The sequence below is a fragment of the Gymnoscopelus microlampas genome, assembly GCF_963454915.1.
Source record: "Gymnoscopelus microlampas genome assembly, chromosome: 9".
NCBI classification, from domain to species: Eukaryota; Metazoa; Chordata; class Actinopteri; order Myctophiformes; family Myctophidae; genus Gymnoscopelus; species Gymnoscopelus microlampas.
Genome location: NC_139946.1, coordinates 48,280,872 through 48,305,549, shown reverse-complemented (window position 1 = coordinate 48,305,549; position 24,678 = coordinate 48,280,872). Strand labels below are relative to the sequence as shown.

Below are 24,678 nucleotides of genomic sequence, written 5' to 3'. Positions count from 1 at the left end.
ACACACACACACACCACGGTACATCCATGCGGCCCGTGGCCCGTCGCGGAAACACACGGGCGATCATCTACCCCCCAGCCACACACACACACACCACGGAGGCACGATGCTACTACCCCCCCCCCCCCCCCCCGTCGTCGCAAACACACACACACACACACACACACACACACACACACACACACACGAAACACAGCAGAGTTTTTGACGCACACACGCTCACTTTTAGATCCAGTCCTATTTTAAAAGTCTGCGTATGGGGGATGCGCGTATCCGCGCGCCTGGTGTAGCCGGTGTCATTGATAATCAATAGAATCTAAAGAAACGGTACGCACAACGCATACGCTCGCTTTGAAAAGTCTGGTGTGTACTGTGTAGATCCGAGCGGCCGTAGAGTGCACTGAAAGAGTGGGCGGGGTCTATGCTGCAGCCTGGTGTTGCCATGTCCGCGTATTGTAAGCGCTTTAGTGCCAATATTGGTGGTATTGTGTTTTGGCGTTGGTTGTGAAAGTGCAGGTGGGTGTGGGGACGCGTTGTGAGCTTGTAGATCGGCTGTTTTCCAAGAGGCAAGGTATATGCGTGAAGGCGCTTCGTTTGGCCTTCTTTTCATAGACCTCGTTGCTTGTAGGGTTCGTTTTGTTTGGCCTTGTTTTCATAGACCTTGCTGCTTGTTTCTCTCGCGAAACCTGGCAACGACGCATGCGATCAAGAGTCCCCCAAACGAAGACAGCACCACCACCACCGTGAGGTTACTAGAATTATAGGAGGATTTAGTTGACCTTGTATTTGAACTGTACTTTCATTGTTTTTTTTTTCTGCAAACTTCTAAATAAAGTATTCAATCAATCAATCAATCAATCAATGTTTATAGGCCTGTCAAAAAAAATCGATTCATGAATAAATCGCGATTCTTAATGCCACGATTTTAAAAATCGATTCAAAATATTAAAATGTTGTTTTTTTTTTTATAAGTTTGTACCTTTTTCACTGGCAATCAATGTCAGAAAGACTGCCTGACATGATCTGGCTGCATTGAAGTGTATGATTCAACTTTTCATGGTTTATATTATATTAAAATGTTCTAGTATAATTAAAGCAAAGTGATTTGGGGTAGAAAATCGCAATAAATCGCAGAATCGAATATCAATTAATCGCAGAATCGCAATTTTAATCGAATCGGCACCCTAGAAAATCGCAATAAATCGCAGAATCAAATCGAATATCAATTAATCGCAGAATCGCAATTTTAATCGAATCGGCACCCTAGGAATCGATTTTGAATCGAATCGTGAGGTAAGTGAATCGTGACACCCCTAAATGTTTACGTGGTATTCTAGTTTTTTTGAGGCACTGAACAGTTTTCTTTGCGCTTTACTTATGTGACAATTTACCTTGTTGTTTGCTGTTTGTTGAATACAGCTCATGTTTACTCTATGTTGCTGAACCCCTAATTGCTCCAGATGAGCAGGTTGGTGCCTTGCATGGTTTCCTCCGCCATCAGTGTGTGAATGTGTGTGTGAATGGGTGAATAATATGCACAATCTATGTATAGCGCTTTTAAGCGCTATATAAATGCACCACTTACCATTTATCTCGCACTTTAAGTTGCGTTGGATTCACGGTGTTGAGGAAAGTTTGGAGTAGCTATAATAATCATTTCAGTATGTGCAATGTTGCTTCTGTTGTACTGTTCACATGGTGTCAAATAAAGTAAGTGAACCTGACCTTGGGTGTAATAATATTACACCCAAGGTCAGGTTCAGACTAGAGTAAGGCAATATTATTGCCTTACTCTAGTGTTCTTTACCTAAGTGGTTCTCAAAGTGCGGTCTGGGGACCCCAGGGGACCTTGGGGGGGGGTTCCAGATGGTCACTAAATTATTTATATGTTAGGAACCAAATGGACTTTTGGCGGTTCTGTAACTCTGAGAGCGCAAATAGACCATTTGGTTCCATATGTACGTTCTCAGAGTGGTCCATGATGACTTAATGCTGCTGGTCCTTGAATGGGATGACAGTGCACTTTGGCTCCGAAGGTAGAGTGGCTGCTTGGGAATTGGAACGTCCCCGGTTCGATTCCAGGCTCCCTACTGTGTTAGCGCCAAAGTGTCCTTGAGCAAGACACTGAACCCCTAAATGCTCCCTTATGAGCACATAGGTGCGTTGCATGGTTTCCTCTGCCGCCTGTGTGTGAATGTAAAGCACATGGTAAAGAGCTTTGGAGCCATTTTGAAGTTGTAAAGTGAGAACCACTGCTTAACCTCAAACCACCTTTTGTTCACGTGTCAGCCTGAGGACGTGTGTGGAAGGGAAGGGAGAAGGAGAGAGTATACTGTAGTAGGTGGAGAGAGAGAGCGAGAGAGAGAGAGGGGAGGGGGGGGATGGGAGGGCGAGGTCAACATATAAGAAGCTCCAGAGGAAGGAGAGAGAGGGAGGAATAGACGTTTGCCAGAGGAGGAGAGAGAGCAGTTATTGGAGAATGCTGCCTGGAATGCTGTGTCTGGGCAAACTAGCAGCGCCTGGCTGTCCTCAGGAAGACCTGTTGTCTTCTGGAACTTTATTATAGCCTCTTGTTACGGGTTGTGGAGGAGTGGCACTGGATTCCACCTGTGGGTACATGACCTGCAGTGTTCTGCGTCTGCCTGGGAGCGCGGAGGAACAGAGGCTGAGAGGAATATAGCCCAGAGCTGTGAGTGTGTTCATAGTAGCTCACAGCTGCTGTTTTGCTGTTTGCTGTTGCTGGCAGCGCTGCAATGGATTCTATTATTCTGCTACTGCATCTGAGTGTGATGGTGAGTTACTGTCTCTGTTTATTAGTGGCAATAATACTAATGATTAGCTAAATATTTACGTAGCACCTTTCATACAAAACAAACAGCTAAAAGTGCTTTGTATACGTTAAAAGCAGGAAAAACAGGAAACAGATTAAAGGGAAGCAAACAAGAAAGACTGAGTGATTTGCATAAAAAAAACTAGAAATTATAGAGGAAAAAAAAATCGTAAATTATTAAGTAAAGCACAGTGATCATTCAATATGAAATTTGAGTGGAGAAGAAAAAGGAAAAATTAAAGAAAAAGGAAATCTCATAAATTGGTGATGAAAAGTGCAATAGAAATAAGTAGCTGTCGGACAGAAAAAGAAAGCTCTTATCTCCATATTCTAACCTTTTGTATTTTTTTCGTAAATTAACACACTACTTGATCATACTACAACCTCACACAAAAGTATCAAAATAGCAGATCTACAAGCTCGAAATGTGTCACAAAGCGACGCGTTTTGAGCGTATATATATAGTATATATATATAGTATATCTATTTTTGCTATTTTTTAATTTTAATCAGGAAAACAGTAACAGTTTTAAACATTAGTTTGTTTCCACCAAACAGCGACGATATGTTTTTTGAGTGAATTTCTCTTTAGGTAAGGTGTTCTATAATTTGGGAGCATAGTTTACTTATACGGTTATGCATACAGTATCTAGCAAGTTATTGTTAGCAGTCTATAGCAGCAGAGAATCTAATGAGCTGCAACTTTTAATGGACTTAGGAAGACCCATCTAAAATGTTCCTTTGCACTCGGACCTACTTGAAGAGAGAACGTGAAATAGTGTCAATACAATGTTGAGTTAGGAGTCGTCATTGGCACTATATCTGAGATGAAAGAATGCTGTTTTGGTTACTTTGTTCATATTATGTGAATAAAGCTCATGTCAGTTTAAAATAACATCTAGGCTCTGTCAGTTTACCTGTCTCTCAGGTATATGTCAGGGTTTGATTTGCTGTGTGTGTGTGTGTGTGTGTGTGTGTGTGTGTGTGTGTGTGTGTGTGTGTGTGTGTGTGTGTGTGTGTGTGTGTGTGTGTGTGTGTGTGTGTGTGTGTGGAATAAAGCTCATGTCAGTTTAAAATAACATCTAGGCTCTGTCAGTTTACCTGTCTCTCAGGTATATGTCAGGGTGTGTGTGTGTGTGTGTGTGTGTGTGTGTGTGTGTGTGTGTGTGTGTGTGTGTGTGTGTGTGTGCGTGTGCGTGTGCGTGTGTGTGCACGGGTGGGGTGCAGGGGTGGACTGTTTTTGATATCCCCTTCTGGTCATTCATTTTTGTCACAATATTCCAAAATTATTATTAAATGTCTGGCAGATGTACTTAGCCCACAACACGTTGCATTGTAGATTGAGACAAAATATATGCTGTAGGGCTTAAATCAAGTTAAGCCGTTAGGGTGATGTCAATGCACACATGACTGTTTCAAGTGCATAATTACTTTTCACTGTTTGTTTGTTTGTGTTTGTTCATTCTTTTGAGTGAATGCTGCTCTCTTAATTACAGAGATATAATCCAGTAATACATGTAGGCTACCTGACCATTGATTCAGTGTTTAGGTGAGCTTCACTAAACAAAATGCTCCTATTATGTATCAGATAATGCCCGTGTGACCAGGTTGACTGTAGGCTGCTGTATCTGGTTGCAGTGTCATAACAAACTGACCCACCCCAGCTCACCTATCCACTTCCTTGACCCATTCAAACCGGGAACGCATCTGTGTAACCACTTTAACCATTATTTTATACTTTGGCTATTCAAAAATAGCAGATCTACAAGCTCATAGTGCGGCACCGAGTGCCGCGCTATGAGCTTGTAGATCTGCTATTTTTGAAAGTTCGTGAAAATAATTATGTGCACATTTTTTAAACACGAACATTTTAAACTCAAATCTTTGTTCTGGGGGTCCTACAAATATCTTCTAAATCCTAACAAAACGTATGTTGCCTATATGTCCTATTTTTGATTGTGATAGACACTTATATAATATAATATGAATATCTATAGATAGATAGATAGATAGATAGATAGATAGATAGATAGATAGATAAATAGATAGATAGATAGATGAAACTGAAACAAAATATTTCGAGATGGGGGTCCAAGGCCAAATACATATCATTTTGCGGGTCCTTGACATGTAAAAGATTTGAGCACCACTGATATAGCAACCAAACAACAAAAAATATATGTATTTGGCCGCGGACCCCATCTCAAAATATTGTGTTCCAGGGACCCCCAGAAGTGAAGATTTGAGTTAAAAATGTTTGCTTTAAAAGATAATCAGATAATTTGCACAAATGTTAATAATTCTTCCCAAAAAAAATCAGATCTACAAGCTCATAGTGCTATGAGCTTGTATATCTGCTATTTATGAAAAGCCAACGTATAAAATAATGGTTATGACTAAAATCTAAAATGACACAGATGCGGGTTCCTGGTCTTAATGGGTTAAACGCATTTCCTCATGGGAAATGTAGACTGATACAGCATGTTTGATAATATCACAATTTATTTAAAACATCCTGTATGTTAACCACATTAACCCTGCCATCCTAACCTAACCCTAACCCTATATTTTGGGACGCAAGTAAATGTGTGAATATTTGTTTCTAGCAGTTTTACAAAGCTCACAAAGCGTTGCAATGTGATGTACTATGAGCTTGTAGATTGTCTATTTCCCTTTCTTTTTACAAATCGAGACCCTGATGTCAATGCACACAGTCTCAAGTGTATATGCTGTTTTGCTTGTTTACTCTTCTGAGTGAATGTTGCTCGCTTAACTCAGAGATACGATCCAAATAATACCTGATTGTTGATTCACCTTTTATGCACTTGCCTAAAGATTGACTTCTCTTTGAACTGAAATATTATGTTGAACAAAATGTACTCTGATTCATTCCTATTTTCTCATAATCAACTGTATATTTTAATGATTCATTACGACATAGTGTTGTTATGGTTATGTCTGCGTCCCATAGTCTGGAGAGATGATATACACTTTATTAATGCCTAGGATTAGGAACATGTTGTTCTCGCATACAGGCTTAAAGCTGATAGATAGAGAGGACACCTGTGTGTAATGAGGAATTCCAACCAAAACATGTCCAACAACAACTTCTCATCAGTCTGTCACCGTTGCATGTCAGTCTACTAATCCCAACAAGGGAGTGTAATTTTCTTTGCTATATTTTATTATTGCCATCTGTTGTGTCAAATAAATATACCCAAAGGCACTTAGTGATAATACTTTATTCTCTCAGTACGGAAATATTTAATTTCCACGACAACATGTATTATTATTAGTAGTAGTAGTAGTAGTAGTAGTAGTAGTAGTAGTAGTAGTAGTAGTAGTAGTAGTAGTAGTAGTAGTAGTACTCAAATGTGTGTCTTGCCCCAATAATAATAATAAATATAGCTGCAAGCAGCGATAATACGGGGCCAGGAGAGATAAAGAGAAATGATAATTCCTTTAACAGGTCAGTTCATGAAAGTCCTTGCGGTCTTGTTTCCAATGAGGGCCTGTGAGCAATTAGGGGTTAAGAGTCTTGCTCAGGGACAAATTTCATTTCGTCGACACATTTGCTGACCTGGCCTGGAATCGTACCTGGGTCAACCAGAGCCTCTGGCTCCCTAGGCGGGCTCACTAACCACTCAGCTATGGCCGACCCTCAGAGAGAGAGAGAGGAGAGAGGAGAGAGGAGAGAGGAGAGAGAGAGAGAGAGAGAGAGAGAGAGAGAGAGAGAGAGAGAGAGAGAGAGAGAGAGAGAGAGAGAGAGAGAGAGAGAGAGAGAGAGACATGGAAACGGAATAGATTGAAGATAGAAACGGAATAGATTGAAGAGACAGAGAGAGAGAAATGGAAACGGAATAGATTGAAGATAGAAACGGAATAGATTGAAGAGAGAGAGAGAGAGCCATGGAAACGGAATAGATTGAGTCATGTTTTTTGCAATTCAACTTAAATGAGTCTGCATCAAGTGAGGCTTGAACCGGAAACCTTGCGATCGTGAGGTACTCTTAGGTAGCTGCAACACTACCTATAGTGCTATAGCTTTGTCTAGGCTGATATTGTCTGTTGAGGATCACAAACTCTTGCCTTCTGTCATGACCCAAGCCCCTGTTTCACTAACACAAAGATCACTCGTTCACTAATCTCTCAAGAACAGATTCCGACCTGCGGTGGAATCTGTCGGAGCGGTTCGTCCTAACCAGTGCTCATTGGATACAAGTGGGCGTGCCTTCAGATCAGGAAGTGGGCCGCGCTTTACCCAATCAAATGTAGTGGGCGGGATTCACGTGTCCATCCACCATGATCCACCCTCCCCCCCTCGAAACTAGCCGAAACTAATTTAACAATAGCGTCCTCGGAGCGGACAAAACCACGGAAAGATATTCACATTTTAAATTACTCTTTCATCATAGAAACAAGTGGGCTTATAACCAAAACCATCCATGTTCTCTGGGAGAAGTGGTGTTAGTGTTCCGTGTAGAAATATTGTTAGTGGGAATGAAAACATGGTCGCACCAACCGGAAGTGATGCGCTATAGGCAGACATGAAACCGGTGTTTCCCTGCGCACTAGGCTTCCATTTGCCTCCGGCCAGACCCCACAGACAATGATCACAAACAGCAGAGGTCGCTGTTTTTCATTTTCTGTGGGGTCTGGCTAGCGAGACTACTCGTTCACAAACCATTTACCAATGAAGAAATTGTACATCTCCTCAGAACCAAAACTAGTGAAAGTAGCCGATCTACAAGCTCACAAACCATTAAAAGTTGTCAGATTGTACATCGGCTATTTTCACAATGAAGTATGTTATACATTGAAAAAACATACTCTCATTGCTATCTGAAAAGTTGTGAGATTGTAGATCAGCTATTTTCACAATGAAGTATGTAAAAAACACTCAATTAAGTATTTCATGTTATCTTTAACAATTGCAGATGTATTCATTGATAGTCATGTTGTGTGAAATGCAACTTAGATGAAGTCTGCACCAAGTGAGGCTTGAACTGGTGACCTTCAGGTTGTGGGGCACACATTTAAGCGAGAAGCCACCAACAGACAAGAACCTGTGAAAGGAGATCACACAGATGATACAGTTTCACGCAAATAGCTGAAAAATCCTGGGTTTAAGTGTTTTTCAAACTGCTCAAGATTGCGGACAATATAAGGGCGGTGCTTACTGGTTAACGTGATAGATGTGTTCCTCATTAGTCAAGGCACATGTGTAAGCAGGTCTAATGGCTGTCGGCCAAACGAGGCATGACTTTTGCCTGTTTAAAGTTTCAATTTTCAAAAAATTGCTATAGCGCCCCCGTTTGACCAATTGGAGTAAGATTGGTTTCAGTGATATTTGGAATGGCCCTTTACATTTCTGCAAAGTTTCAAAGAATGGTAAGTCTGCATGTATGTGTTAGGGGCAGATGAATAATTGTCATAAAACTGCAATATTCATTGGCTCATTAAAGCTTCATTTTTTCACTTATGGAAGATATTTTGCAAACGTTTTTTGGTATAGGTCCAAAGTTCATGTGTAAAAAGTTTCGTGCAGATTACTCAAAAATCCCAGGAGGAGATAGGTTTTAACTGTTTTTCATATAATTCGAAATGGTGGGAGATCTAAGGGTCAGAGGTCAAAAGTCAGAGTGTGAAAGTTGTTCATCATGAGGAGACGCATGTGTGTATTGAAGTTTTATGGCTGTAGGTAAAACAGGGCATGAGTTGTACCTGTTCAAAGTTGGCATTTTCAACTGAGTGCTATAGCGCCACCTTTTGACGAAAGATTGTGAGATTTATTTTTTGATCGTTTTTCATGACCATCTATCATATGGCCGAGTTTCATAAAAAGCGTATGCACGGTTCAGCCAGAACTGGCAAAAACGGCAGAAGAAGAAGAAGAAGAAGAAATGGAATAATGCGAATAACAATACGGGTCCATGCTGGAAGCCTGGCCCCGTAATAATACAAAATCAAATTTATATGGAGATTTTTTCTGTACTCGGTACGCCTTATAACTAAACGAAATAAACAACTTTAGTAAGAGAAGACTAGTTAAAAGGCCAAGACACAACACTCAACTAAAATCATCTTCTAGCTTGTCACAACACAAGTTTACAACAGGTATAAAGGAGAGGGTGGAATTATTTTGTAAAAGCTCCCCATGAATTGCAGTTACATTAACTAATAATAACTTTATTTATATAGCATTACTATTTGATCATATTAAATAATACAATAATTAGGAATTAGTTCATCAATAAAATAAAATCCAAAAGTACTCTTGAATATGTCCGACTGTTTATAAGGACAATTGGCTATTACATAGGCCTGTTGTAATAATCTTTGAGTGGGTGAACCTAGATAAAACAAATGTGTCAAATTCAATGACAACTTTTAGCTTGTACTGTAGCGGTCTTCTCCATTGAAACCACAGTAGAACAAGTACAGTATGACACTGGTAGACTGATGCAGGGATCAGCGGCATAGAGCACCAGTAGTGTTGCCAGATTTTGCAAGAGAAATAAGCAACCTGGTTTATGAAAACAAGCCCAAAAGAAGTGACCTAGGCCAAGAGCACTTTAAACCTATATGATTCGGCTATTTGAAAATAATACGTTGTAATGCGACGCGTTGTGAGCTTTTAGATCTGCTGTTTTTAAAAAAATCTTGAGAAATGAAAGTGCAAAATGTGTAATATTTTTGAAACATTTTAACCACACAAATCTAGTACGGGGGTCCCTGGCACAAATTATTTCAGATGGGGGTCTGTGGACAAATACACATTAATTTATTTGCGGGTACTTGACATGAAAATGTTTGAGAAACACTGGTTTAAACAATATTAAAACATTTTTAGAAGCACACTCAAATACGCAACTACACTTTAAAATCAAGCCCAAAAAAACACAACCCGCATCTGCCAATATTTACAAACAACTTTACAGAAAAACAAGCCCAAAGTCACTTATAATAAGATATGGCAACACTGATAGAGGACATGTTTTGCATGTTTCAATCCCCAGCATCTCCACTAGCCTTTAAGAGTTAAGCATGTCACATGCCACTCATGAGCTGGTATATGAGCTAGTGGTTTAATGCAGAGGATGCATTTTACGTAGGTGCAAATGTATAGATTACAAATATCCCCGAAACAACTACGTTATTATTATTCATAATGAGTATGGTTATGATTGTTATTACTAGGCTGATGCCCGTGGGGAATGCATGGCTGGTCATATTAGGACCATGATCATATTGATGACATCAGGGATATCCATACAGTATATGGACATAAAAGGCAGACAGAGAGACAGACAGACAGAGATTTGAGGATTCAGGAAAATCACTGATCCGACTGCGACTTCCCAATCGGCAGACTATACACCTTCGGGTCATTGGAGCAGACAGACAGAGATTTTGTGCAATTATTATTATTAATTATTATTATGTGGCTTATCATAACTGTATGAGTTCTGTGAGGTTATTTTCCATTGTGACATTATTCATAACCCGTGTCAGGCTTTTACAAATACACTCTACTGCTGTACAGGTAATTGGACTCTACTTTGCATGACGTGCTGTAATTACATATAATAATATAATTATGTAGGATATCTATCTACACCCATCCCTCTATTGTTGTGTGTACATTTATGTCTGACAGTAATTCACCTCCGGAAATGATCTGATCCTTGTGACTCTTAACAATTAATACACTCGAAACTGTCACTTGTCATGAGAAATATCTAACGGCACAGGAACAAATTGAGCGTATCAATAATTGAGTATTAGTCAAGTTGTCAACAAGAACACTGTGGTCTCTTATGAATTTAATTGGTTCTCACAGACATACAACTGGCAGTAAAACATATAGTGCTCGAAGGCAAGTTGACGAGACAAGTGTATTTGTGTAGCACGTTTTCAACAACAAAGGAATACAAAGTGCTCAAAACATTAAGATAGTTTGAGAACCACTGATGTAGCAACATAGGTTTTTTCAAAAAACTGTTAGGATTTAGAAGACATTTTGTAGAATCGGCCTCAGGTCTGAATAGGTTAAAACAAGTGAGAGTTGGTAGCAGACCTGTCGTTTTATAGGTGGAGCATAAAAACATAATGCTGATTCTCCATGCATGTTTAGTTCTGATTCTGGGTTCAGAAAGCAGACCTGACCCAGATGACCTGAGAGGTCTGGATGCTTAATAGCACATTAAATCAGAAATGTATTTTGGCTCTAAACAGTATTCATTTTAAATCAATTATTTGACAGATAGGGGGCCAGTGTAAAGATCTAAGGACTGGAGTGATATGATCCACTTTCTTGGTATTAGTATGGACTCGAGCACTGGGGTCCGTTCATAATTCCGACATCCCATTAGAAAGGTGTTTTTTTTGTCTAACCCTAGGTTTCAGGGCTCAAAGAATGTGACTGAATCAGACCCCAGGGGGACCGCAGTCAATGAAGTATTATATGGTTTAAGTGGTTTAATGCATATATAGGACACATTTTACGTATGTGCAAATGCATAGTTTACAAATATCCCCGAAACAACTACAGGTGACTCAATTATTAGTATTTATAATGAGTATGGTTATGATTTTTATTACTAGGCCGATGCCTGTGGGGAACACATGGCCCTCGTTGAGTCAATATCCGTTGTACATGTTGTCATGTTAGTGCTGCTGTACCCATTATCATACTACTTGGAGGACAGTCTTTGACATCAGTACTATGACCATGATCATATTGATGACATCAGACAGACAGACAGACATTTGTGGATTGTCGATGCCGCACAATCGCTCATCCGACTGACAGGCCACAACCTCGGGTCATCGGAGCTACACACGACAAGTTTGAAGTCGATCAGTCAGATGGCTCTCAAGATATGTGAGGGAAAGTCACAGACGGGATAGACGGATGGAGATTGTGTGCATTTATAGATAATAATGATTATGCTGCCTATAACAGCCCTATGAGTTCTGTCAGCTTTCCATTGTAACATTAGTCATAACCTGTGTCAGGTTTTTACAAATGCACTCTACTGCTGTACAGGAAGTTGGACTCTATACTTTGCATGATGTGCTGTAATTACATAATGTAATTATGTAGCCTATATTTCTACACCCATCCCTCTATTGTAGTGTGTACATTTATGGCTAACAGTAATTTACCTCTGATCGAATATAGGTGTGAACGAGGTGTGACTCATAACAATGAATACACTCGAAACTGTCACTTGTCGTGAGAAATATCTGCCAGCACAGGAATGGCGACAAAAAGAACATATTGAGCATATCAATAATTGAGTATTAGTCACAAGGACACTGTGGTCTCTTATGAATTTAATTGGTTCTCACAGACATACAACTGGCAGTAAAACATAGTGCTCGAAGGCAAGTTGGCGAGACAAGTTTATTTGTGTAACACGTTTTCAACAACACAGCAAAACAAAGTGCTCAAAGCATGTCATTTGGCAGACAGGGGGCCAGTGTAAAGATCTAAGAACTGGAGCGATATGATCCACTTTCTTGGTATTAGTAAGGACTTAAGGACTTGAGCAGCAGCGTTCTGAATCAACTGCAGTTGTCTGATCAACTTTAGGAAGACATGTAAAGACAGCGTTACCGTCGTTTTGTTTAGTTTTTCCAAATCCTGCTGAGACATAAGTCTCTTAAGGTGATAATAGACTGACTTGTGTTGAAATTGTGTTAATGTGCCTGTTGAAATGAAGGTCTGAGTTCATGACTACACCAAGGTTTATGTCTTGGGGTGCGGTTTAAAAACCATACCAATTCAATTCATACTCTGCCAATGGAGTTGGATGGGGCTTATGGTTTCATCCAATTTTGTTTTACGTCTTTCTCACCCAATTTTGTTTTATGTCTCTCTCACAGACAGGCAGACAGCCTGTCTGTGAAAATGTTATATACTATTTCTCTGTTGTAACAATGCTTCTTGGCAATAACTTTTATTCCATTGGAAAGCCTGTTTATTTCCATTTTATGACGCCCCACTTGTAAGGAACACGTATTTGTGATGAGCAGCACAGGTGCGGCCATGATACATTTTCCAAACCTTCTCTGCCAATGCCAAACATCTTATTCTGCTGTTTCTATTGGATCTTGTTTGGTGTTGTTTTTTTTCCCCACCACAAGCAGGGGTGGGAAAAGTACGGCATTCATTTTCAGAGCTCGGTTACAAGTAAAAGTCCAGTATAAAAAATGTACTTGAGCCAAAGTACAAAAGTATTGACCTCAAAAATATACTTAAAAGTACCAGAAGTAAATGTCCAATGTCTCAATTCACAAGTTCTCAAACTGTATCAAACACTTTTGAAAGTAGCAGATCTATAAGCTAGATCGTCTATTTTCAAAATTGCCAAAGTATATAGGGCGGAAGTATTTGTATGTTTTGTAATAATCAGAATTTACAAAGAAACTAGTAACTAAAATCTTCAAATATTTTTTTTTTGAAAAACTCCTCTAAAGTAAAAAAAAAACCAATAAAAACAGTACATGTACTTAGCAACTTTCCACCACTGGCATCAAGAAAGAAACAAGACATGGGCAATGGCAATATTACAATTCATTAGACATAATCTACCAAGCACGAAATTGTGCTTGGTAGATTATGTTGTTTATGTTGTTTGTTCAATGTTTATACAAAGTGGTTAATGGCTGTGGTGGCATATTATCACGGCATTCATGCATAATTGCTCCTGCAGTAATGCAGTAAAGCTCCTGGTAAACACCTCTGTGGGATGTAATGGTCCTCTGTCATTCACTGAAACTGCAGTGTGCAGTTCACACCGCAAACCAAAAGAAGTTCATTATGTTTTTTCCACGTTTTCGCACAAAAATATGGGTCATTAAAGCAGCACTATGTAACTTTCCTCTTCTACCCTGGATTTGAACCTGGTTTCCTGCTGAAGTGCTGAAACAGTACCGCGGGAAGTAGGGGTGCGGGGGGTGCAGAGTTACTACAGGGGGTCCACCAAATCTTTGAGTGATATGATTTTTTTTTTTTACATTAACCACTTGGACCCTAGTATCCCTTTTCTGAGGAGAACTTTAGCCAAAAATAGCAGATCTACAAGCTCACAACGCCTCGCGCTGCGAGGCGTTGTGAGCTTGTAGATCGGCTATTTTTGGCAAAGAATTATAGGTGTGTAGAGGGAAAAAAGAGCAGCAAAAGTTTATCTGAAACACAATTTTATACAATATAGAGGGGGTCCCTGCTTCATCTCTCTCTCGGCTAGGGGGTCCTTGGCCTGAAAACGTTGAAGACCCATGGATTAAACAAATCCTAGAGGTCTCCTTGGGTGTTTGATGAGCATTCACTGTCATTGTGTACATGATGCACTCATTTTACCATCACTTAAAATGATTTCTTCTAGACGTGTCATGGCTTGAGATAAAATGATAGGTTAGAGGCTCTTTCACCTCCTCCCACAGGAATGTTGTTTCTAAAGCACCTGGAACTGAGGAAAATACCACATTAACATAAATCTCTCACCACACATTTAAAGGGGGATTTCGGATTAGCCTTTTTCTTACTTTTATATGATGTTATTATATCCTAGGACGAGTGCATGGTACCAGTAAAACATTTTCATAACTCCATACCGAGTCCACCGCAGCTAAAACCCCGAGCAGACGGTCCATGCTCTAGATCGTGTATTTGAATAGCTTTTTTTGTGTGTGTGTGTGTGTGGGGGGGGGGGGGGGGGGGTGACGTTCATCTCCACAGGGTTTTTGTCCCAAATGGGCTGCCGTAATAATGTTTACATCCTGACTTGGATGACGTCGAAATCCAGGCCCCCAGAGCTGCTGAGAAACGTTGAAGCTGCCACCCCAGTGGCCAAAGCTGGAACTGCAGGCGGGGCGAAAAGGACACCAGTGTGCATGCTCATAACTCTATGGCTGCTCGAAACGTCTCAAAAACGTCTCAATAATTCTACCTCCGGCAGGCTTCCGGGTGCTTCAAAACACCACTGAGCACTTTCATTGAAATGAATAGCTGGGGGCGGGGCAATCCGCCCTCTAGTTATATTATACCTCTATAGTGAAATCTCGTCTCGTGAGACTTCCGGAGGGGCACATTCAAGACAAACACCATGGACAGTTTTGTGTCATTAGGAAAGTCAGATATCACCAAAAAACTAAAAGCGATAAAAATACGCGATCTAGCGCATGGACTGTCCGCTCTGGTTTGTAGCTGCGGTGGACTCGGGATGGAGTTATGAAAATGTTCTACTGTACCACTCGTCCTAGGACATAATAACATCAAAATACATATCATTTTGGGTGGTCCTTGACATGAAAAGGTTTGAGAACCACTGATATTATAGCAACGTACGTTTTTTTCAAAAGGATTTAGGAGAAATTTGTAGAATCCTCCAGAAGCAAAGAGTTGAGTTAAAAATCATAATATTCAAAGATTTGCAAAAAAGTTCACGATTTAAAACTAAAATAAATAGCAGATCTTAAAGCTCGTAGCGCGGCACTCGTTGCCGCGATATGAGCTTGTATATTTGCTTTTTTAGCCCAAAATATAAAATAATGGTTATACTGTAGCTAAAAATCTAAAATGACACAGCTATGCGTTCCCGAATTGAATGGGTTCATAGATTTTACACTGTAAACTCCTCAGTGCTTATTTAACTCTGAGAGTGTACAAATGGCATCAAAATGAGCTGTAAGGGTCCATTTAGTAGCATCTTCACTATAGACAAATCCACAGACGCGCTGCTGTCGCGGTGCGGACACCGCAGATATGGCCGCCTACAGGCACTACAGACAGCGCGTCTGTGGATTCGTCTATACATAAGGTGTACTGTTAGCCTGGTAAACCCTCCCTCCGGAAATCTCATTTCCATTTGATTCCAGGAGTGAGTCTGGCCTGATTGCCCATTGTGGGAGTTTCTAGCGGAATTACCAACTAACCGAGCCAATCAGCGTCCTCGCTCATTGTTTTGTGATTGACAGCGGGGGTAGGCCAATCAGGTGGAACCAGAGTGGTTCACACGTCATTAATCAATACACCTTTCACACAAGCTGCTCATTAACATCAAAGACAAACCAATTACTCCTGGTGATAATCACTGCAGCCTAAAGTGGCTTAATTGGACATCAAAGCTACATTACTACCACCCATCTCCAGCCCACAGCCAAATTGCCCATATAGGTCTGCAGGCCAGACTCACTCCTGAAATAAAATACATTTGAGATTTCTGGAGGGAGGGTTTATCAGGCTAGTGTACTGTATGTAGGCCTATGTTTTATTTCACACGCTTCACAATGCTCTTCTCACACACTTTTATCTACTCAAGCATCTTTTTTGGCATAAACAAACGCATTCCTTTGATACCGCACCCTCCGTATTCACGCCATCTCATGCCATGTGACTTATTTTTGTTCCCTAAAACCAAATGGGACTGAATGAAAAATGATTGGATTGATCTTCCAGCCACCCATGATGATGTGAAGGCAGAACTGGGACAGTCGAAGACACGGGAACGAAATGCTTATTGTCGCCATTGGTGGAAAAAGTACTCAAATGTCGAACTTAAGTAAAAGTATCAACACTGCAATTTAAAGAAATACTCTGTTACAAGTAAATGTCCGGAATTCAAAATTTACTTGAGTAAAAGTACAAAAGTATTGGTATCAAAATGTACTTAAAAGTAACAAAAGTAGAAAGTACTCATTGAATGTCCCATTTTACAATGTATAAAAATCATTTGAAAATAGCAGATCTACAAGCTCACAATGCGTTGCATCGCTACACATTGTGAGCTTGTACATGTGCTATTTTCAAGTGGCCCAAATGTATAGGGCTGAAGTGGAGTAAAAGTACAATATTTGCCTCTGGGATTTAGTGGAGTAGAAGTAAAAGTACTGAAAATTGGAAATACTCCAGTAAAGTAAAAGTAAAGTCAAAATTGTACTTAAGTACAGTACTTGTAGTAAATGTAGTGACTTTACACCACTGATTATCGTCACTGTTGGAAATGTCCAAACCCGTTCCTTTTGTATGAATACTTTAAAAAACATTTTGACAATAGTGTCAATAGCCGATCTACAAGCTCTCGCGTTACATGGCGAGTCGGCGTTGTGAGCTTGTAGATCTGCTATTGTCACTACACTTTTGTGCGACACTCTTGATGAACTAGGCCGGGTATTAATTTACAAAAAAAACTAAAAAGTTGAAATATGGAGACATGAGGTTTCTGCACGACAGCAGCCATAGCTAGATAAGATAAGATAAGATGAGGTAGGATAAGATACTATCATAAGACATAAACCTTTTCTGAACCCCGGAGGGACATTCAGTTGTCATAGCAGCTATACAGCAACAAGTTTGAAACAAAGGAGAGAGCAAAACTTAAAACAAGCCAAGATAAATAAGATAGTTCAGCTTAGATTCTGGCACTAAATATCTGTGATGGGTATGTAGAGTATGTCATTCATTGTAATACTGTAAAGGCTTTCATCAGCCGTTGTATGAATTGGAATAAGTGCATGGTACAGTATAACAGTGCAACAGGCCCATGGACAGGCCTACTCCACTGAATTAACCAACAAACATGAAGGTCAAGATTCAGTTTATCCCCTGAGCAAGCAGGCATGCTCTATTACTGTAGCTCAATGGTAAAAAGGGTGACATTTTCGGTCATTTTATTTTGAAGGTTCAGCCTGAAACGTCGGCTCAACGACTCTAAACCAAACAGAAGGTCCCATCCCTTCAGGCTATGGGACGTTGGATCTCAATCACTTCAGCCGTGCGCAACACGGCTAGTGTTTGTTTACAAGTGAGAGAGAGACGGCCAGTGAAGCACGTTTGCTACTACCTGGCTTATTTCTAACCTATAATGTTTTCAGATACATATTTTAATGTGCAGATGAAGTTTAAAATGAGTAATACACTCATATTCAATGAGATTCAAAACGGAGTATCTCTGTAATTAAAATCAGCTGTGTTTGAAGAACGTGCAGCTATGGGAATCAAATAGGTGCATGTAATCAAGATTCATTTATAGTCATGAAGGCTGCGTTATGTCATCACGCAGCACGTTTTCGTTTACAGGAAGTAATTAAGATTGGCTTTTTAGGGACTTTAGATGTAAAAATACACAAAAATGTTTTTTTTTCATTTTTTTTGGCATCTATTGTTAGGTATGCCCATATGATGACCACGGATATGCTCTAAAAGTGTGAAAAACATATTTTTCATTTCACTACACCTTTAAAGGTCCGGTGCAATTACATTTTCGGTTGTTTTATTTTGAAATTTCAGTCTGAAACGGCCTCGCAACTAATCAGAAGGTTCCATCCCTTCAGGCTATGGCATGGTAGAACCTCACTCACGTGGCGCGCAGTGCTAGTGTTTGTAGCCTGCAGGCGCACGCTGGCCAAGAGAGACAGAGACAGCCAATGTGCAGAATGTTTGTTACCAAGTTGCTTATTTCTAACCTAAAATGTTTTCAGATACATATTTTAGTGTGCTGATTAAGTTTGCAATGAATAATACACCGTCTGGATGTCATCTTGAATGAGATTCAAAACTGAGTAGCTCTGTAATTAAAATCCGCTGTGTTTGGAGGAACGTGCAGCTATGGGAATCAAACAGGTGGATGTAATCAAGATTAGTTTATATTCATGAAAGTGTATCTATGTCATCACGTGGCACGTTTTTGTTTACAGGAAGTAATTAAGATTGGGTTTTTAGGGACTTTTGATATAAAAATACACAAAAATGTATGCACATTTTTTTTTTTTGTATTTCTTTTGGCATCTATATTAGGTATGCCCATATGATGACCACGCATAGGCTCTAAAATGTTGAAAAACATATCTTTCATTTCACTAGACATTTAAACACGGGGTAGAAGAGGAACGTTAATTGTGCAGCTTTAACTATACAGTACTGTATGTTGCAATAACAATGTGTGTTTGTCACAAAATCTCAGACTTGTCTCAAGGCACACTGTGTGTGAACCACCAAACTCCAGAATGTTACTCTTACGTGACTGTCTCACTTAAAGTTTGCAGGCCATAAAAGTTGATGGGAACAGAGCATAAACAAGGGCATAAAACATGGAGAGAGATGCAGATCAATATTTTGCAAACACTCCATTTGATTTGAAACTACTCCAAGTAACCAGTTAATTGTTAAATAATGATACGGTATGAGACAGCCGCAGGTATTATTGACTAAGAACTAAAATGTTCAGTGCCTGTGCCATTAAATTCCTCTCATCACACCCATCGTAAATTCACAACAACGACAACAAAATGCAAATGCATGACGGAGGATTTAGTCATCGAGAGTACACTATGACTCTTTGTTGTTAATTAGTGGTTTGGCGTTGTTTCAGCGAGAGTTCAACCCACCACATCCGTGAGGCAGCCTGTGTAATACATTGCTTGGCTTTCAGTACAGCACTTGTGTCGCAAGCACATAGCAATGCCTGATGAATTTTGGCCTACGGCAGAATTCTCTGTTCTCTTCTGTGTCAACATGAACTAAACCCTAACCTTGGATCCCAGGCTCAGAACCAAAGCCGGTGTGCACATCAATAGAGTACCTGACGTCAACACCATGCCTCCTGGATCACGGAAGTGGTTTTCTCATTCAAAATCCAATGAACCTTTTTAAAATCACGTGATATAAGAAAAGTGCTCCACAAACAAATGATTCTATCAGGGAGGTAGCTCTTTGTCTGTGAAATTTAGTTTTTGATACTGTCTGTGTTTGGATAAAATGTAATCGATTCTGTGGCGGTACCTGGAAGTATAGTGTTGAAAATTATATATATAGGCTATTTGAAAATAGCCAATCTAGGCAAAGTATAATTATCAAAGTATATTTTGATGCCAAAACCTTTGTACTTTTACTCAAGTAAAGTATTTTGAACACAGGCCTTTTACTTGTAACAGAGTATGTTTATATTGTGGTATTGCTACTTTTACATATGTAAAATATCGGAGTACTTTTTCCACCGTAATCTTTTAGCCTGAGAATTGTAGTTGATTTGTGCCTTTATTGTTATAATCTTAAATTAGTACGTTTTCACCATCAGTCTATGCTTCAAAACCGAATGTTTCTTTATTTCTTTCTTGCTGCTTCTCTGCTGTATCTTCCTCTAATCCTAGCATCACAGATTCCACTGCTGCGTGTCAGACCTTCCCAACCCATCAATTGAGCTGCTAATAAAGTTTTAATGTTGCCATTAAACCGGTCAAAACACCAGCAGCGTGTGGAAGCCTGTGTGATGCATGGCTTGGTTGCAACACAGTGCGACACATGTGTGTCACAAGCTTAGCAATGTGTACGGCAGAATGCTTCTGTTTCTAAGAAATCCTTGTTATGTTCACTACCCATTTTCCAATACTCATCTCCATTAATTGCAATAAATAGAATCAGCAGTCCTTTTTTATTTTTTATTATAAAAATCTTTGAATAGATGCATTATGTTTAAAAGCGACATTTTTACCTCCAATCTGTGCTTCTGGGGGTCCCTGGAACAACATATTTTGAGATGGGGTCCGTGGAAAAGTTGGAGCACCACTGATGCACCATCAGATCTACAAGCTCAATGAGCATGTAGATCTGCTATTTAAAAAAAATCTTAAACATTACATTTGTGCAAATCTTTGAATATATATATTTTTTAAAGCGAACACATTTTTTAACTCAAATCTTTGCTTCTGGGGGTCCCTGGAACAAAATATTTTGAGATGGCGGTCCGCGGCCAAATGCAAATCATTTTGGGCGATCATTTTTGACAAGTTTGAGAACCACTAAAGTAGCACATTTTCATGGGTTAAAGTTTATTTAATGGGTTAAAGTTTGCAGGCCATAAAGTTGATGGGAAGAGAGCATAAACAAGGGCATAAAACATGGAGAGAGATGCAGATCAATGTTTTTGAAACGCTCCATTTGATTTGAAACGACTCCAGTGAAGGAAGTGAGACTAAACTGTGTAATCTATACTTCCAGGTGTTACAGCAGCACATACTGTAAATAGTTGTGTAACAGCCAGTTGTGTATCAACTACAGTATTCATGTCAGTGGGGCTGCTGTGAAAAAGTCCTTTTCATGTGTCTCACATTTTTCCTTTAGTCTTATGGTCCTTAATCCATTAAAACTGGGAACACATTTGTGTAACCACTTACACCATTATTTTATACTTGGGCTATTCAAAAATATCAGATATACAAGCTCATAGCGCGGCACCGAGTGCCGCGCTATGAGCTTGTAGATCTGATATTTTAGAAAAATCGTGAGAATTTGTGCAAATCTTTGAATAATATATTTTTGAAATCTTTGCTTCTGGGGGGTCCCTGGAACAACATATTTTGAGCTTGGGGTCCGTGGCCAAATACATATCATTTTGGGGGCCCTTGACCCGTGTTAGGATTTAGAAGACCTTTGTAGAATCCCCAAAAACAAAGATTTGAGTTACAAATGTTAACAAGTTACAAAAATTACAAAAGTTACAAAAATATATGTTCAAAGATTATCAAACATTTTCATGATTTAAAAACAAACAAAAAAGCAGATCTACAAGCTCATAGCTAGGAGCTTGTATATCTGCTATTATTGAATAGCCAAAGGATAAGATAATGGTTAAAGTGCTTAAAATCTAAAATGACAGCTTTCCCAGTCTAAATGGGTTAACAACTTCTCAATAGTTGTGCCACAGACATTAGATACCTATCTACGGTAATCATTAGACTGTTACAAGTGGCTCAACTCGCAAAGGAGGGAGCTCAGACAAACTTTAACATTTCAAGTATTTTATTTCTGCCAACACAACAGTACCAAAGATCGTGAATCAAATACATAAGTCAGTAAAGTCAGTCCCAACATGAGGTTTATGTGAAAGGAATAGTCAAACAAAGTTTAAAGGCCTGGGCCGCAGCGTGGCGGTCCAGGCACCCTAGGCTGCAATGCCAGCGCGTTCGAAATCCCGATCCCAACGACCTTTTTCACCCCCCCCATCTCTCTCCCCATTGCCTGTCAGTCTAACTGTCCTATCTACAAAGTTATAAAAGCCCCCATAAAAAGGAGTGCTCCATTGTGAGAGAGGGAGAGTCTTTGGGAGGGAGAATGGCCCTGCAGGCACTTACAGTGTGTGTGTGTTTTTCACACAAAAGACATCAAAAGTAGCCGATCCACAAGCTCAAACGCGGCGCGAAAGCGACACGTTTCGAGCTTGTAGATCTGCTACTTTTGCCATTTTCTTTTATTTGAATCCTGAAACATAATGAGCATACATCGACAGAGACGATGTATGCTTCGAATACTTTACTCAGGTGATCAAAAATACTTGACCTCACCATTACAAATGACAAACAGACTTACCTCTCATGACGTCATCACTGTTTTGAGCTTCTGCTGAGACAGTCCCCAGGTAATTCACCACTAAACAGGAGAGAACAAGAGTATTATGGGCAATGGCCATTTTGAAGCAATGTTTAGATTTGGACTGTTTGGGTCCTATCTTACACCAGGTGAAATTGCAATTGTCAGTGCTAGTTTACAAGGGCTGTACAATTAATCGAATTTTAATCAGGATCACGATTTTGGCTTATTCCCACAATTTAATTAACGTGATCGTCCGATTATTGATATTTGTGTGTGCATGTGATGCATTTTGAGCTTGTAGAGCGACTATTTTCGGCACACAAAACTGTTGTAAGACACATTATCAGTTGGAATGTACGTCAACTAGTGAGGTTCAGCAGTTTTATTCACACCCATCATGCATATACCATTGGTTCTCAAAGTGGGGTCCGGGGACCCCCAGGGGTCCTTGAGGGGGTTCCAGGGGGTCCCCAGCTAAATGATGGGTAGGAACCAAATGGACCCTTATGAGTCTGTAACTCCGAGAGTTAAATCTAACATTGATTTTACAATATAAATTGGGGTCCCAGGCATATAAATGCCATTAAATGGGGGTCCGTAGCCCTAATGCAGCCCTAATGGTTGAGAATCACTGCTAGAGCCGTAAAAATCTTCTCTTATGGGGGGTCCCTGGCATATCTTTTCAAATGGGGGTCCGCGGGCTAATAAGTGTCAATTTGGGGGTCCTTGACATGAAAAAGTTTGAGAACCACTGGCATATACAATGAATGGAGGGAAAGACTTAATTTTTTTTTTTTATTTGAATCCTGAAACATAACAGTTTTGGACATATGAGGTTTCCACCGACAGAGACGACATGTAGCAACATTTTGAAGGGTTTTTTTTTCAGAAAACTTAGGTAGGATTTAGAAGGCGTTTTTAGAAATGGCCTCAGGTCTAAATGGGTTAAGCCTGTATGCAAGAACAACATGTTCCAAATTCCCCCCCAAGGGATTAATTGTAAAGTGTATCTCATCTCTCCAGACTATGGGACGCTCCGTTCAGACATAACCATAACAACACTATAGGTCATACTGAATCATTAAAATGTACAGTTGATTATGAGAATAACATAGGAATGAATCATAGAGTACATTTTGTTCCACATATTTGAGTTCAAACTAAGAGAAGTACATCTCCACAGGTGTGGCAGATGTCCTCTGATGACCTCGACTCCACCTTCACACACCCTGGAGCTCTGGCACGGGATCACACCCGTGTTGATTTCGTCGACTAAAACTATGAGGAAAAATGTCTGTTGACTAACTTTTCTCACTTAGGAATACTAAATAAAAACTAAACAAAAACTAAATACAAGCTATGATGGCTAAAACTGTGACTAAATGTACTAACAATTTCATCAACAAATAAAAACTAGACTAAAATGTTTGGGAGGGACTAGTGGAGAAGAGATCCAGTAGAACTAAGAGAAGTCATCATGGGTGCGTGCGGGTGTCACAGATCGAAAATAGCAGATCTACAAGCTCTCATAGCCGATCTGAGCTTGTAGATCGGCTATTTTTGACATGCAGCTAAGTGAAAATCAGCCACTTCGATGGCATCACGGCCCGCCAAAAATACATTTTACTCGACTAAATCAACTGTAGATTTAGTCGACTAAAGTCTTATGATATTTAGTCGACTAAAACTAGACTAAAAGCAAAACATTTCAGATGACTAGAATATGACTAAAACTAAACAGAATTTTATTCAAAAGACTATGACTAAAACGAAATCAAAATGTGCTGTCAAAATCAACACTGTATCAGGCATCTACATGAAGGATAACCCCAGTGCTGTCACGAAATCTGTGTTACTGTCGATATCTAATCATTACATACAGTATCTACATTAGGTATTTATTCAACACCAGCTGTAGATGATGAATCAAAATTGAGCAACTACTTGACCTATTTATTTTCACCCACGCCAGGAGCGGTCCCGGGCTGTCACAATACTGAGAATAGATTGTTTATGCACGTTGTTTAGTTGTCTAGTTGTCTATCTATATTATATACAGCTATACCTACCCCTCATACCCAATTCCAATAACTCATTTCAACCACTACTTGACTGCTTACAGGACATCAAATCTGGATGGATATTAACTTTTTCAATCTTGATGAAAACAAAACCGAAATAATGATCTTCGATCAACACCATGACCCTACTCTACAATACTCCGGACACCCTTAACTCTAACATCCGCACATTTGCCATATAATCCTTGACAGCACTTTCAAGTTTGATAAACAAATCAGCTCTGTTGTCAAGACCAGCTTTTTTTCAACTCTGCCTCCTCGCCAAGGTCAAGCCATAACAAAACAGTTAGAGATCGTAATCCATGCTTTCATTTCATCAAGACTTGACTACTGCAGTTCCCTATATACCAGCATTGAACTGTCGTCACTGACAATTGGTCCAGAACACTGCT

General features: G+C 39.7%; 1 protein-coding gene across 1 annotated transcript in view; it reads left to right on the top strand.

Moving 5' to 3' along the window:
* Positions 1 to 2,477: 2,477 nt before the first annotated feature.
* Positions 2,478 to 24,678, top strand: part of LOC311051592 (uncharacterized protein) — a 43,452-nt gene continuing 21,251 nt past the window's right edge. Inside the window, exon 1 of the mRNA XM_084066173.1 lies at positions 2,478 to 2,792. Coding sequence (XP_083922299.1) covers positions 2,754 to 2,792 — 39 coding nt within the window. The 5' untranslated portion in view covers positions 2,478 to 2,753. The remainder of the gene's footprint in view (positions 2,793 to 24,678) is intronic.